This window comes from Aotus nancymaae, unplaced genomic scaffold, assembly GCF_030222135.1.
Source record: "Aotus nancymaae isolate 86718 unplaced genomic scaffold, 86718_ANA_hifiasm-v0.15.2.pri h1tg000028l, whole genome shotgun sequence".
Taxonomy (NCBI): domain Eukaryota; kingdom Metazoa; phylum Chordata; class Mammalia; order Primates; family Aotidae; genus Aotus; species Aotus nancymaae.
The window spans coordinates 5,133,300-5,148,768 of NW_026988441.1; the positions used below are offsets into that span (position 1 = coordinate 5,133,300).

The window sequence follows — 15,469 nt, forward strand, 5'->3', positions numbered from 1 at the left end:
CCTCCTCCCAGCAGCTGGGATTAGAGGTGCGCACCACCACACCCAGTTAATTTTTGTATTTTTGTAGAGATGGAGTTTCACCATGTTGGCCAGGCTGGTCTTGAACTACAGACCTCAGGTGATCCACCCACCTTGACCTCCCAAAGTGCTGGGATTACAGGCATGAGCCACCACACCTGGCCTCAAGCAACATCACGAAAAACATTGAATGTAAATGGACTAAAAACTCTTGAATAAAAAGATATAGAATGGATAAATGGATGAAAAAACAAGACCCAATGTTCTGTTGCTTACAAGAAATATACTTGACCTATAAATAAAATAATAAGAGTCTGGGTCCTGAGACTCAGGCAGTCCCACTTCATATGGGAGGACAGGCTTATAATCAGTTCCTCTCTCCCTTCCCCAGGCCCTTCACAAACACCTGCTGTCCCACTTGGCCAAGGAAACACTTGTGGTTAATGAGTCTCAGAAAAGTGATGTGAAAGTGAGAAGTAAAAGTGACAGAGGCTGAAGGGTGGAGGGTGGGAGGCAGTCCCAGCAGAGGAGACCCCCCCACTCCAAAGTAGGGAGTGAGGAGCACCCGGGCCACAGGATACAAATCTGGCTGACACCACACAAACACTCTGCACAAATCTTTAAAAACATCCTTGTCCCCTTGCATCACCTGCTGAGGGATCTTGGGTCCTGATCACCTTCTAAACCTGGAGGTGGAGCATGAGCAGGGCGGAGTCACAGGGGAAAGGAAACTAGGATGCCTGGGTCCACACCCAGGTCCGCAGCGATGTCTCCACCACCGCTGCTGCCCCTGCTGCTGCTACTGCCTCTGCTGAACGGGGAGCCTGCTGAGGCCACACTGATCCGGTATGGTGACCCCATTTGCCACCCCCAAACCTGGGAGGGATTCTCTGCCCTTTGTCCTTTAAGTCTGAGGCTCCTGGTTCAGTGATTCCCAAACCTGGCACCCAGGACCTTTGACTCTTCTTTCTTGGCATCCCAGGTCTCTAGAGTGGGCTCTCACCCGAGGGCTCCACTCACATCTCTTAAGATCAGAGCTCCCTTTTAAATTTTTTTTTTTTTTTTGAGACGGTGTCTTGCTCTGTCACCCAGGCGGGAGTGCAGTGGTGCAATCTCAGCTCACTGCAGCCTCTGCCTCCCAGGTTTACACAGTTCTCTGCCTCAGGCTCCTGAGTAGCTGGCATGACAGCCAATTTTTTGTTTTTTGGTAGAGACGGGGTTTCACCATCTTGGCCAGGCTGGTCTTGAACTCCTGACCTCATGATCCACCCGCCTCAGCCTCCAAGAGTGCTGGGATTACAGGCGTGAGCCACTGCGCCTGGCTTTAAAATAATTCTTAAATTTTTTTTTTTTTTTTTTTTTTTGAGACGGAGTTTCGCTCTTGATACCCAGGCTGGAGCGCAATGGCGCGATCTCGGCTCACCGCAATCTCCGCCTCCTGGGTTCAGGCAATTCTCCTGCCTCAGCCTCCTGAGTAGCTGGGATTACAGGCACGCGCCACCGTGCCCAGCTAATTTTTTGTATTAGTAGAGACGGGGTTTCACCATGTTGACCAGGATGGTCTCGATCTCTTGACCTCGTGATCCACCCGCCTCGGCCTCCCAAAATGCTGGGATTACAGGCTTGAGCCACCGCGCCCGGCCTAAATTTTTATTTATTAATTTTTTGAAATTGGGTGTTGCTCTGTCACCCAGGCTGGAGCACAGTAGTGCAATCGCGGTTCACTGCAGCCTCAAACTTAAGCCATTCTCCCACCTCAGCCTCCCAAGTAGCTGGGACTACAGGCATGTGTCACCATGCTCAGCTAATTTTTAAAACTTTTTGTAAAGAGGAGGGCATCTCTACGTTTCCCAAGCTGGTCTCCACCTCCTGGGCTCAAGCAATGCTCCCACCTCAGCTTCCCAAAGTGCTGGGATTACAGACATGAACTACCATGTCCAGCCCAGAGCCCTTTTAACTTCCAGATCCTCCAACACTGAGATTGTTGAGTGAGAAACCCTCCCCATCTTCTCTGGATATGTTTTTTTGGGAGGCCTCTGTAGATCCCACTCTGAGCTCTGATGTTCAGGTACGGGGGGGCTCCAGACATGTGACACCTTCCCTCCATCTTGGAGACCAAGGCATGTGATATTTAAACTAAGACTCCCCCACATTCACACCCTCCAAATTGTTTAGGCCTCAAGAAGTCTATTTTTTGTCTGGCGGATCATGAGCTCAGGAGATAGAGACCATCTTGGCTAACACAGTGAAACCCTGCCTCTACTAAAAAGTACAAAAAATTAGCTGGGCATGGTGGCACAAACCTGTAATCCCAGCTATTCAGGAGGCTGGGGCAGGAGAATCGCTTGAACCTGGGTAGTGGAGGTTGCAGTGAGCCGAGATCGCACCACTGCACTCCAGGCTGGGCGACAGAGTGAGACTCCCCTCGAAAAAAAATAAATAAGAGATTTGAATTTGAACTAGCCCTCTGAGTCTGGGCTTGGCAAACAGTGAGCCTGCAGGTCAAATCCTGCCTGCTATTTCCCTTTTACAAATAAGCTCAAAGGAACCTAGGCCAGATGTAGTGGCTCATGCCTGTAACCCCAACACTTCCGGAGACCGAGGCAGGAGGATTGCTTGGGGCCAAGAATTTGAGACCAGCCTGGGCAAGTTAGCAAGAACCTATCTCTACTAAAAATGAAAAAAAATTAGCTGGATGTGGTGGCACATGCCTGTGGTCCCAGCTACTTGGCAGGCTGAGGCAAGACGATTTTTTTTTTTTTTTTAACGTTGTCTTGCTCTGTCGCACTGGAGTGCAGTGGCATGGTCTCAGCTCATTGCAACCTCTGCCTCCCAGGTTGAAGCAATTCTCCAGCCTTGAGAGAATCCTCCTCCTGAGTAGGTGGGATTACAGGCACGTGCCACCACACCTGGCTAATTTCTTATCTTTTCAGTAGAGACGGGGTTTCACCATGTTGGCCAGGCTGGTGTCGAACTCCTGACCACGTGATCTACCCCCACTCAGCCTCCCAAAATGCGGGATTACAAGTGTGAGCCACCGTGCCCGTCCCTTCAAGACAATCTTTGAGCTCAGGAGTCTGAGACTGCAGTGAGCCACGATCGTGCCTTTGCTCCAGCCTGGGCAACAGAGTGACACCCTGTCTCTAAAAAAACTAGAGTCAGCATACTCACTCATTTCCGTATCGTCTGTCCTCTGCGGCTGCTTTCACGCTATCTTGACAGAGTTGAGTAGTTACACAGACTGTGAGGCCTGCAAAACCGCTACACAAAGATTTGCCCAACACCACTGCTGTAGGTGACTCTGAGTCATGCTAAAGTTTGAGAATAACTGGAATAGACAGCTGCTCCCTCCTTTTTTGTTTTTTTAGACGGAGTCTCGCTCTGTCGCCAGGCTGGAGTACAGTGGGGCGATCTCGGCTCACTGCAAACCCCACTTCCTGGATTCTTCTGCCTCAGCCTCTTGAGTAGCTGGGACTACAGACGAATGCCATCACGCCTGGCTAATTTTTACACTTTTAGTAGAGACAGAGTCTCACCATCTTGGCCAGGCTGGTCTCAAACTCCTGACATCGTAACCCCCCCACCTCGGCCTCCCAAAGTGCTGGGATTACAGGCATGAGCCACCGCGCCTGGCAGCTACTTCCTCCGTAGGGTCCAGCGGGATTCCACTCTATGTACATTCCAAAGCAGAGCTCAGCCGTACCTGTTCCTGGCCATTGTAACCGCCCAACCTTTTTTTTTTTTTTTTTTTTTTGCCTGCTGTCCAGATGCAGCCAATTTATCAAGATAGGAAAATTGCAACCAGAGAAAGAGCTTAATTCACGCAGAGCCATTGGCTGAACAGGAGACCAGGGTTTTATTATTACTCAAATCAGAGGTGGGCGTGGTGGCTCACACCTGTAATCCCAGCACTTTGGGAGGCCGAGGCAGGCAGATCACCTGAGGTTAGGAGTTTGAGACCAGCCTGGCCAACATGGTGAAACCCCGTCTCTACTAAAAATACAAAAATTAGCCTGGCATGGTGGTGGGCACCTGTAATCCCAGCTATCTGGGAGGCTGAGGCAGGAGAATCGCTTGAACCCGGGAGGTGGCGGTTGCAGTGAACCAAGACCACGCCACTGCACGCCAGCCTGGGCGACAGAGAAAGACTCTGTCTCAAAAAAAAAAAAAAAAAACCAGTACATATTCTCAGCTGTTTGATGGTGAAACAAGGTTTCTCACTCCTGCCATTTGTATTTCTCTGCTGACTCTTGATGACATCTCTCCATGCATTTAGAACTTACTTATTTGTACTTCGTTTGCAAATTCTGTCCTTTGTTTATTTTCCTAATGACTGTGAAGAACCGTGAAGTTAGTTTGCCACAGTTTCATGGCTGCTCATAGAAGATCCGAGACTCCCAAGTCAGAGACGAAGGGCAGCTTATTACTCCCACCAATAGTAGTAGCAAGAGTATTAGTATTTGTGCCAGTTTTTTTTCTTTCTTTCTTTCTTTTTTTGGTTTCTTTTTTGAGACAGGGTTTTGCTCTGTTGCTCAGGCTGGAGTGCAGTGGCATGATTATAGCTCATCGTAACCTTGAATTCCTGGGTCTCCCAAGTAGCTTGGACTACAGGCATGTGCCATCAGACCTGGCTAACTTCCTTATTCTTTGTAGAGACAGGGTCTCACTATGTTGTCCAGGCTGGTCTCAAACTCCTGACATCATAACCCCCCCACCTCGGCCTCCCAAGGTGCTGGGATTACAGGCATGAGCCACCACACTTGGCCCCTTTTTCTAAGCCCGTTTCCACAGGGTGAAATGAAGAAGGCCAGATGATACCTACACATGCACTGCAGTGCATGATATTAATAGAACAACCTGAGCATTGGGAGCTTAAATCTTTTATAGTGCATCATAGGTCTGCCTTCCCTTTGCTCCAGAAGGAAACGCTCACGCTCTCTCTCTCTTTTTTCTGAGATGAAGTGTTGCCCCGTCACCCAGGCTGGAGTGCAATGGCATGATCTTGGCTCACTGCAACCTCCGCCTCCCGGGTTCAAGCAATTCTCCTGCCTCAGCCTCCCGACTAGGTGGGATTACAGGCACACACAACCACGCCCAGCTAATTTTTTGTATTTTTAGTAGAGATGGGGTTTTACCACGCTGGCCAGCCTGGTCTGAACTCCTGACCTCATGATCCGCCCACTTTGGCCTCCCAAAGTGCTGGGATTACAGGTGTGAGCCACCGCGCCTGGCCAGGAGACACTATCTCTCTTCCAAGACCGTTCACTAAACGAAATCCTTCAAAAGACAAGTCTGGACAAAGGCAGTCAGTGCCCTGCAGTCACGTGAGAGACCCATGAAAAACTGTCTCCCAAGATCAGGTTGTTTATATCATTGTTATTTATTTATAGAAGCTCTTTGCATATTAGCAATATTAACTCTTGATATATACTTATAATTATTTCCCCCAGAGTTTTCATCCCTGCCTTTATTTATAGCTTTGTGTGTGTATGTAGAGGGGAAGTACAAAGGTTTAAAATTAATTTAATTAATTAATTTGTTTTAGATACAGAGTCTTGCTTTGTTGCTTAGGCTGGAGTGCAGTGGCAAAGTCATAGCTCACTGTAGCCTTGAACTCCTGGGCTCAACCAATCCTCCCACTTCGGCCTCCCAAGAAGCTGGGACTACAGGTGTGTACCACCTTACGCAGCTACTTGTTAAAACTTTTTTTCCTTTCTTTTTTTTTTTTTTTCTTTTGTAACAGAGTTTCAATCTTGTTACCCAGGCTGGAGGGCAGTGGTGTGATCTTGGCTCACTGCAACCTCCACCTCTGGGGTTCAAGCAATTCTCCTGCCTCAGCCTCCTGAGTAGCTGGGATTACAGGCATTTACCACCACACCGACTAATTTTTGTATTTTTAGTAGAGATGGGGTTTCACCACGTTGGCCAGGCTGGTCTCAAACTCCTGACCCCAGGTCGCCTGGCTCGGCCTCCCAAAGTGCTGAGATTACAGGTGTGAGCCATCATGCCCAGCCTAACTGTTAAAACTTTTAATAGAGAATAGGGTCTTGATATGTGGGGTGCTGGGACTACAGGTGTTAATTATTTATTTATTTAGATACAGGGTCTCACTCTGTTGCCAGAACAGAGTGCGGTGGCACGATCTCGGCCCACTCCAACCTCTGCTTCCCAGGCTCAAGACGTCCTCGCATCTCATCCTCCCGAGTAGCTGGGATTAGCATGGTGGCACATGCCTGGCTAATTTTTATATTTTTAGTAGAGACGGGTTTTCACCATGTTGCCCAGGCTGGTCTTGAACTCCTGAGCTCAAGTGATCCGCTTGCTTTGGCCTCCCACAGTGCTGGGATATAGGCGTGAGCCATGGCGCCCAGTCAACGGGTGTCATTTTTGAGTCACATTTATTAATATTTTCCCCCATGATTTGTGATCCTGCCTTCATATTTAGAAAAGCTGTCCCCTTTCCAGAATTAAAACATTTCACTTGTTTCTGTGCTTTTTTTTTTTTTTTTGAGACAGGGTTTTACTCAGGCAGGAGTGAGTGGCATGATCTCAGCTCACTGCAGCCTCCACTTTCCAGGCTCAAATGATCCTCCCACCTCAGCCTCCCAAGTAGCTGTGACTAAAGGCTCGTTTCACTACGCCCAGCTAACTTTTGTATTTCTTGTAGAGATGGGGTTTCGCCATGTTGTCCAGGCTGGTCTCGAACTCTCGGCTCAAGCAATCTGTTGCCTCAGTCTCCCAAAGTGCTCTTAGAATTTTACTTTTCCCATTAAGTGTTTGATATCTCAGATGTATTTTAGTGTAAAGAGTGAAATTAAGATTTGATGCTTACATTTTTCCCCCAAGGGTGGGGAAGGTAGTCTCCAACCTCGTGAACTGAAGCATGCCAGAGCCACCATTGTGGGGTTTTGCAAAGGTTAGGTTTTATGTTAGGGTCTTAGGAAAGCTTTGAGAATGTCGCTTCCAGCTGGGTGAGGTGGCTGACACCTGTAATCCCAGCACTTTAGGAGGCCGAAGCAGGTGGATCATCTGAGGTCGGGAGTTCAAGACCAGCCTGACCATCACGGAGAAACCCCGTCTCTGATAAAAATACAAAATTAGCCAGGTGTGGTGGCGCATGCACATAATCACAGCTACTTGGGAGGCTGAGGCAGGAGAATTACTTGAACACAGGATAACAAGAGCAAAACTCCATTTCAAAAAAAAGAGAGAATGTCAATTCCCTGGGAATGGCTTATTTTAAGGACTTGGATACTGTTGAGAAGTTCTGTTTGGGATGGTTTGCTCCTTAAAGTCTTTGGGGATCTTTGGCAGGTAAGAAAGGTTTCATGGCATCTTTGCTGGGGTTTCCTGGAGGTGGGTCCTGTAGGGTTTCTGGTACTGACTCCTACTGTGGCGTCTCGGAGATGCTGAACCTGTCACCATGTCCTGTCTGGGTAAGTCTATTATAGAGGGGCTCCAGGAAGGGCAGTTTCCTGTCAATATCCTCTTTCCCTACAGCATCCCTCTTCGACGAGTCCACCCCGGACGCAGGACCCTGAACCTACTGAGGGGGTGGAGAGAACCAGCAAAGCTCCCCAAGTTGGGGGCCCCATCCCCTGGGGACAAGCCCGCCTTCGTGCCTCTCTCCAAATTCCTAGATGTGAGTCACAGCCCCACACAGCCCCCACCCTAGTGCCCTCAAGTCAAACTTTCATTGACTCTGCCTCCTCTTTTTTTCATCAGGCCCAGTATTTTGGGGAAATTGGGCTTGGAACGCCGCCACAAAACTTCACTGTCACCTTTGACACTGGCTCCTCCAACCTCTGGGTCCCATCCAAGAGATGCCACTTATCCAGTGTGCCCTGCTGTGAGTCTATGCGAGAGAATAAGGCTGAATGGGGGTGAAGGGAGGAGGCAGGGCTGGACCTCAGCTTTCCACAGGTTTTTGAGAAACTGTTCTTTTCTGACACCCTCAAAGGTCGGGTCAAAGGGGAAGAAGGCATTGGGAAGGCTCCCCTCCCCCAGTGACACCGCTCTGACTTCTGTCTAGGGTTCCACCACCGCTTCAATCCCAATGCCTCCAGCTCCTTCCAGCCCAATGGGACCAAGTTTACCATTGAATATGGAACTGGGCGGGTAGACGGAATCCTGAGTGAGGACAAGCTGACTGTACGTGATCTTTGACTCCAGGAAGCCTTGAGCCTGGGAGAACCCCGTTGTCTAAGATCATCTGGCTTAGGGAGGGACTTGAGGAGGAGGGGCTTCCGGAGCAGATAGATGGGGCTTCTCAAGGAGGGGGAGGAGTTCCTGGGTGAAGAGGAAGGAATTCTCTCAAGTCCAGAGGCAAAGCTTGCCAAGCAGGAGGGTTTGGGTCCAGATGTCCCCAGACCTGGAATTCATGCCTTGGTTTCAGAGACCTCAGGACATGTGGGTTATTGTCCTCCTAAAAGTAACTGACCCTAAATTCGACCTACCCCTAGATTGGTGGAATCAAGGGTGCATCAGTGACTTTCGGGGAAGCTCTGTGGGAATCCAGCCTGGTCTTCACTCTGTCCCGCCCCGATGGGATATTGGGCCTCGGTTTTCCCATTCTGGCTGTGGAAGGAGTTCGGCCCCCGCTGGATGTACTGGTGGAGCAGGGGCTACTGGATAAGCCTGTCTTCTCCTTTTACCTCAACAGGTACTGGGGAGGGTGCACCTATCTAGGAGTCCTATCCCCAAGAAGGAAGTGAGGCTTCCTTCAGGAAGTGTCTTACTCCATAGAGAAAGCCGCAGTTTGGGAACAGTGGCTTATGTCTGTAATCCCAGCACTTTGGGAGGCCGAGGCAGACAGATCACTTGAGGTCAGGAGTTCCAGACCAGCCTGGCCAACATGGTGAAATCCCGTCTCTACTAAAGATACGAAAATTAGTCAGGTGTGGTGGCATGCACCTGTAATCCCAGCTACTCTGGAGGCTAAGGCAGGAGAATCGCTTGAATCTGGGAGGTGGAGGCTGCAGTAAGCCAAGATTGCACCACTGCTCTCCAGCCTGAGTGACAGAGAGTCTGTCTCAAAAAAAAAAAAAAAAAAAAAAAAATTGCAACCTTCATTCAGGAAGTAGTCACCTAACAGAAGAAACACCTCAACCCTATTCATAAGTCCCAGAGCTTAAGTGACAATTTAAGATGTACTAAAGAAACTCACCATCGGTTCCATATACGGTTTCAAAATCAAACTAGAATTTTTTTTCTTTTTGAGAGGGTGTCTCACTCTGTCAACCAGACTGGAGTGCAATGGTGTGGTCTCGGCTCACTGCAACCTCTGCCTCCCGAGTACAATTGATTCTTCCTCCTCAGCCTCTTGAGTAGCTGTGACTACAGGTGTTCACCACCACGTCTGGCTAATTTTTGTGTTTTTAGTAGAAATGAGGTTTCATTCTGTTGGCCAGGCTGGTCTTGAACTCCTGACCTTATGATCCACCTGCCTCAGCCTCCCAAAATGCTGAGATTACAGGCGTGAGCCACTGTGTCCGACCAAACTAGGAAATTCTATGTTTCACCAACCAAATACTCAGCAACCTTCTCTTCACTATACAGAGAGCTCATATCCCACTTGAGAACACTGACCAGAAGTCAGGAATTGCCTGATTTAATTCAGGAAGCCCCACCCACCTGGGAGGAAGTTCAATCTTATGCTCAGAAGTCCGACCCACCATCCAAGAAGTCTTCACTTTCCTTCCCAGAGGGCCATCACACACAGTCCTATGCCCAGTGGGTTACCCTGACATCAAACCCACTCAAGAAGTCCCATCTCGCTCTTGGTAGATCTCACAAACATATCTTCCAGGAAGTTCCCATCCCCATTCCCATCATTCTCAGCCAGCACAGGAAGTCTAACACATCTCTAGATAGTGTTGAATGCACACTCTGAATGAAGAGACCACCTAAACAGGCTTTGTGTGAGCAACATGGCTGTTTACCCACCCAGGTGTGGGCAGGTTGAGTCCGAAAAGAGAGCCAGCGGAGGGTGGTGGGATAGGAGTTGGTTTTATAGGTTTGGGGTAGGCAGTGGAAAGTTACAGAAGTTACAGTTCAGGGCGGTTTTTGCAAGCTGGGAGGGGGTCGTAGGGTCTGGGGTCATGAGACTGACCAAACTTGGTTACAAAGTCCAGTTGCCTTATCAGTTGAGGTGGAAATAAGGAACAATAGAAGAATGTCTCAAAGTCAGTTAGGCTTCGCAGGGGTTACTCATTCTTCCCCTTTTCGTGGTTTTCCAGTTACTTCAGACTTTCTAGTTCCAGGAGCTCATCTGGAGTGTACGTACAGGTCACAGAGGTTACCATGCCATCCATGGCACAGTCAGTCGGCCTAAAAGGCCTTACAGAACCACAACAGGCAATTCAGAAAGTCTCTCCGCCTTCCCAGGAAGCCACCTTACTCCTGCACAAGTCACATGGTCAAGAGCCAATTCTGAGACTTCTTCCTTGGTCTGCTTGGTTACTACAATATTCAGCTCAGGAAATTCCCCCCAAAGCTCTACCTTCCACAGCCAAATGAAGTCTCTTCTCCACTTCAGGCAGTACCCATCATCCTAAAGTCCTAACTTCAATCAAGACAAGCACCATCTCCCTTCATTTTTTGTTTCCAGTCTCAACATCTAGGCCCTGACTGTATTCCCCTCCCCAACCCAAAACTCCTAAACTGACCCAATTGGCAGGAAGTCCCATCACTGGCCATTGCTAGGGCTGGCAGGGGGAGGGCCCGTGACACTGACCTCTATGCTCTGCCCCTGCAGGGACCCTGAAGTGGCTGATGGAGGAGAGCTGGTCCTGGGGGGCTCTGACCCGGCACACTACATCCCACCCCTCACCTTTGTGCCAGTCACAGTCCCTGCCTACTGGCAGATCTACATGGAGCGGTGAGGGACTTAGTCTCCTGGGTCTGGAGCTGGAGGCTGGGGGCCTGGACTCCTAGGATCCTACCTTTAATGACTGCCTCCTCCCCTCTCAGTGTGAAGGTGGGCTCAGGGCTGACTCTCTGTGCCCGGGGCTGTGCTGCCATCCTGGATACGGGCACACCTGTCATCATAGGACCCGCTGAGGAGATCCAGGCCCTGCATAAAGCCATTGGGGGAATCCCCTTGCTGGCAGGGGAGGTGAGATTACAGTTTCTGATGGGTGTGTCCTGGGGAAGATGATGGCAATTTGATGACGAACACTGGGGCCTGAGGGTGGGAAGCAGGTAGCTAGGGCATATCCAGGACAGAGGGGACTGGGCTTCTTCTTCTTCTTCTTCTTTTTGAGACAGAGTTTTGCTCTTGTTGCCCACGCTGAAGTGCAATGGCATGATCTCGACTCACTGCAGCCTTTGCCTCCAGGGTTGAAGCAATTCTCCTGGCTCAGCCTCCTAAGTAGCTGGGATTACAGGTGTCCACCACCACGTCCAGCTAATTATTTTTGTATTTTTAGTAGAAACGGGTTTTCACCATGTCGGCCAGGCTGGCCCCGAACTCTTGACCTTGGGTGATCCACCCACCTCGGCCTCCCAAAGTGCTGGGATTACAGTCATGAGCCACCGTGCCCAGCCAAGGGACTGGGCTTCTTAAGTGACATGCTGGAGAGTGGTGGGAAGAAGCAAAGATACTTCCCAAGTGTCTATGCTGACTGGCTCAGTGGATGGTGAAGCAGAGGTGGGAGTGGGGGTGGGTGGAAGATGATAATGCAGTTTTGCTTGGGACTAGATGAGAGAAGCCTAGCAGAGCTGTCCACACACGGTGCTGAATACCCAGGTGCTCCATATGCACACTACAGACAGGATTTGAGCAGAGCAGGAATCTCTCATCTTAACTTGTTCCTCTTCTTCTCCAGTACATCATCCGGTGCTCAGAAATCCCAAAGCTCCCCGCAGTCTCCCTCTTCCTTGGGGGGGTCTGGTTTAATCTCACGGCCCAGGATTACGTCATTCAAGTAGGTGTCCGTCACCATGACGCCACAGTGATGTAATATGACTGGAGTTGAGAGGGTGGAGCTGGGAGTTAGTCATCACTAGGACGGGAAGGGGCCACAGAATCATCTCTTGTCCCCGGGGTTGGGGGCGGAGGGAGCATAGACTCCCAGGGAAATGGTCCCTGCGGCCGCGACACCCAGTTGCCGCCTTGCCGCCATGCAGTTTGTTCAGGGTGACTTCCGCTTCTGCTTGTCCGGCTTCCGGGGTTTGGACATCCCTTCGCCTCCAGGACCCATGTGGATCCTCGGCGACGTCTTCTTGGGGGCGTATGTGGCAGTCTTCGACCGCGGGGACATGAAGAGCGGCGCCCGAGTGGGCCTGGCGCGCGCGCGCACTCGCGGAGCTGACCTGCGAAGGGGCGAGACAGCTCAGGCGCGGTTCCACGGGTGACGCCCAGGCATTGCGCATGCGCAGTGGGTAGCAACGCTAACGCTACTCGATAAAATCCAGTATTTCCATTGAACAAACCTGCCTAGGTTGCTTCTTTTCCGAGCTTACTTTTTGAAGAGAAAACTTTGTGCATGGACTCACGGAGTTGAGGAAGAGAGACAGGAGAAGGATATCACCCCTTTTCTCCAGGGCGAACCCTGGTGAGGGGTCTTGTACTACGAGTCCCATGAAGCCCCTCGTCTACGCTGCCTTTCGTCAAAGGCTCCCGGCGCCGCGGAGCATCACGGTCGTTGTAGTCCACGCCGTGGTCACGCCCTGACGGGGGCGGGCGCAGCCACAACATGCGTGGGAGGCGACAGGTCGCGACGGCAGCGACAGGTGGCAGTGGGGGGTGGCTTAATCGGTACGGGTTTACCAGTTCCTGTTCTAAGGGGCGCGGATGGCATTCCCTTGGACCTAATCTCCTGTTTCTCCTCTCTCCCTTGGGATATAAGGACCCCAGGGTCCGCCATAAAGGCGGAGCTTGAAGCCCCTGGGCTGGGGGAGCGGTGCTGCCCCTCCTCCGGCGGTGATGTCACTCCCCCCTCCGCAGCCTCTTGCTGCCCAGAGCTGCCGGGGCTGGGTCACCCCTCCCCCTATCTCGAGTCCCGGATTCCCCCATCCCCGCCTCGCCTCGACTTGGGGTGAGTACGGGGGAGGGGGCGAATGCTCAGGGTCCGGGGGCGGTAAGACAGCCCGAATCCTAGTTTTGGAGGCGGGGGACTTCTGATCCAGGAACCCAAAGATTATAGCGGAGAGATTCCCCTTGACTCTGAGCTTTTGGTGGCCAAGGTACTTGCAGCGTCTTGGGGGAGGAAGGATCGTAGGCAGGGAGTCCTCACATTTTCAGCCTTGGTGTCCTGAGACCAAAGCTCCGAATGGAACCGGCGGAGGAATAAGGAAGGGGTCCTAGAAGTCAGGGAGGGGAAGACTCTTCCCCACTTCCAGGGCCTGGGGGAGAGAGCGTTGTCAGGGGACGCCGAGGATGACGGGAGATGTGAGTTGGAGCTTTCAGGAATTTTGTGCCTCGAGGGCCTGGGAACGGATGGATCGGGGAGGAGCAGGGGTGGGAAAAGGAACTGAAAACGCAGACAGACGTTGGCCTCTCCCCTCCTGGTGTCCCTAGTCAAGAGTCGAGGCTACTTCCCCCTGGTCTGTGAACATAGCTGAGTGTCCAGTATTTGGAGCCCTCATGATGCTTCCAGAAGCCCCCTCCTCTCTAATGGGTGGGTGGAGACGCCAGGCTCACACATCCGCCCACAGACTCTGGTGGGGTCTATGGAGGGCCATGAGGGAATGTCGGTATCCAAGTTTCCCAGGGCCTGATGGAGTGTGGACCAGCCTGCTATCCCAGCCCGCTGCCTCCTCCCCTCCCATGGCCTCCAATCCTGAATCGCATCGCACATTGCTCCTTATTCCAGTGCCTTTCCCCCACAGCCCCTGCCTTCTTCCATACCTTCTGACCTATGCAAAAAAACGCTGATTTGGTCACTTGATCCTGTGCCTGGCTTCTGTCTAAAGCAGAAGGAAAAGCAGGGTTGAGGGGAGAACGTGGAGGAGGAAGGCGGACCGAGGTCCTTACCTAGCCTCTAGTACATACCTAGCCTCTAGTACATACCCAGCCTCTGCTCTCGCCTCCACCACCCCACCCCCAATTGCCCAGGAGCCTCACCCAGCCCCAGCTCAGTCCATCACCTCAGGATTCGCTGCTTCTGCCTGGGGGTGCACCAGAATTCGGAGCAGGAAGGGGTGGAAAGTACCTACGTCTTTTCTGCCCTCTTGAGTCCCATCAGAAGCTGGAGGACATGGTGGATTGGTGCAGTGGAGAGCCCTGGGTCTGGGGAGTGAGGGCAACGACCTTCCTGGGCTGCAGGACAGGCCCCACTTCTGCAACTCTCTCTGCAGTGACGTAGTCCCAGCCAGGAGGGGGGTTAGAAGGGGTGATGGGGGGGCTGAAAGGGATGGAGACCCAAAGAGAGGGGGACAGGGGCCCCAAGAAGTAGAGACAGAAACCTAGAACGAGAGAGCAAGAGACCCAGAAGAAGGTGAAACATAGGAATAGAGACCCAGGGAGGGGACAGAGAGAAGGTGAAGGGGCAGGGACTTAGAGGGAGAGAGAGGCGGACAGAGAGCCAGCTAGAGAAAGAGCAGAGACAGAGGGGGAAAAGAGACGGAAGAGGGGGAAATACACCAGAGACGGGGAGAGGGAGGGGAAGGGGAAAGAGGCTGTCAGAGAACAAGGAAACAGACTCAGATGAAAGGGCAGAGACCCAGAGAGGAAGCAGGACAGAGAGAGGTGGGGTGGGGGGAATAGAGGACAGGGACACAAAAAGAGGGACAATGACCTAGGAAGTGGGGTACAGAGCCCCAGACAGAGAGACACACCCTTGAGAAAATGGTGCAAAGACCAAGAGAAAGAGACTCGGGGGAGCTGGGATGGGGGCGGGGACTGAGACACCAGGGAGGAGAGACTGAGGCCTAGAGAGAAGAGGGGCAAAGACTGAGAAGGAGGGGGACGGAATCAGAGACCCAGAAGGAGGGCCGACTTACAAACGAGGGGCTGGGGACTCAGAGGGGCGGGGACAGAGACGAGGGCACAAACACTCAGAGAAGGGAGAAAAAGAGACACCAAGAGACCCAGAAATGGGAGCGGGGCCGGGGCGGGGTGGGGTGGGAAGGCGATACGAACCGGCCGCCACACTTGCAGCGGGAGGCGGAGGGCCGGGAACTGCGCGGCCCGAGGGCGCCCGCAGCCCCCTGACCCGCCCACTTCATTCCGCAGGCGCCGCCTCCTCCCTCCGCAGCCCCAGCCGCAGCCGCTGGCCCCGCCCCAGCCCCCTGCGCCTGCGCCTTGCTTCCCAGCGCTTAGGACCGCCCAGGGGGCGGGCCCTGTCCGCTCCGAGGCGGTCCCCTTTCCTGGCCCCGCCCCTAATTCACCCCCCCTCCCCGACCTGGCCTCAGACTCCTAACCCACCCCATTTTTTACTGATCCTGCCTATTGCCTCAGTCTTGACGGTTCTTCGTAGCGCTTTTGCCTATCCCCACTCCTGTCCTC

The 15,469-nt window shown here is 52.1% G+C and overlaps 1 protein-coding gene and 1 long non-coding RNA gene across 4 annotated transcripts; one reads left to right on the top strand and one right to left on the bottom strand.

Annotated features, from left to right (window-relative positions):
- Positions 1-598: 598 nt before the first annotated feature.
- On the top strand, positions 599-12,448 carry LOC105723333 (napsin-A-like). 2 transcript variants are annotated; one of them, XM_012461265.3, is made up of 9 exons: positions 599-864; positions 7,519-7,660; positions 7,744-7,867; positions 8,051-8,169; positions 8,481-8,680; positions 10,775-10,897; positions 10,990-11,134; positions 11,847-11,945; positions 12,148-12,448. In XM_012461265.3, exons 1-9 carry the CDS (start codon positions 755-757, stop codon positions 12,373-12,375), a joined length of 1,290 nt encoding a protein of 429 aa, XP_012316688.2. In that variant the 5' UTR covers positions 599-754; the 3' UTR covers positions 12,376-12,448. The 2 variants fall into 2 exon arrangements, with proteins under 2 accessions (XP_012316688.2, XP_064237086.1); XM_064381016.1 differs by lacking the exon at positions 10,775-10,897 and having other exon boundaries at positions 12,148-12,436.
- LOC135276730 (uncharacterized) lies at positions 10,006-15,086 on the bottom strand. 2 transcript variants are annotated; one of them, XR_010344234.1, is made up of 2 exons: positions 14,175-15,086; positions 10,006-12,333 (listed from the first exon to the last, which is right to left on the bottom strand). It is a non-coding gene; the product is annotated as an uncharacterized LOC135276730 (long non-coding RNA). The 2 variants fall into 2 exon arrangements; XR_010344235.1 differs by lacking the exon at positions 14,175-15,086 and adding an exon at positions 13,871-14,017.
- Between the last annotated feature and the right edge of the window lie 383 nt (positions 15,087-15,469).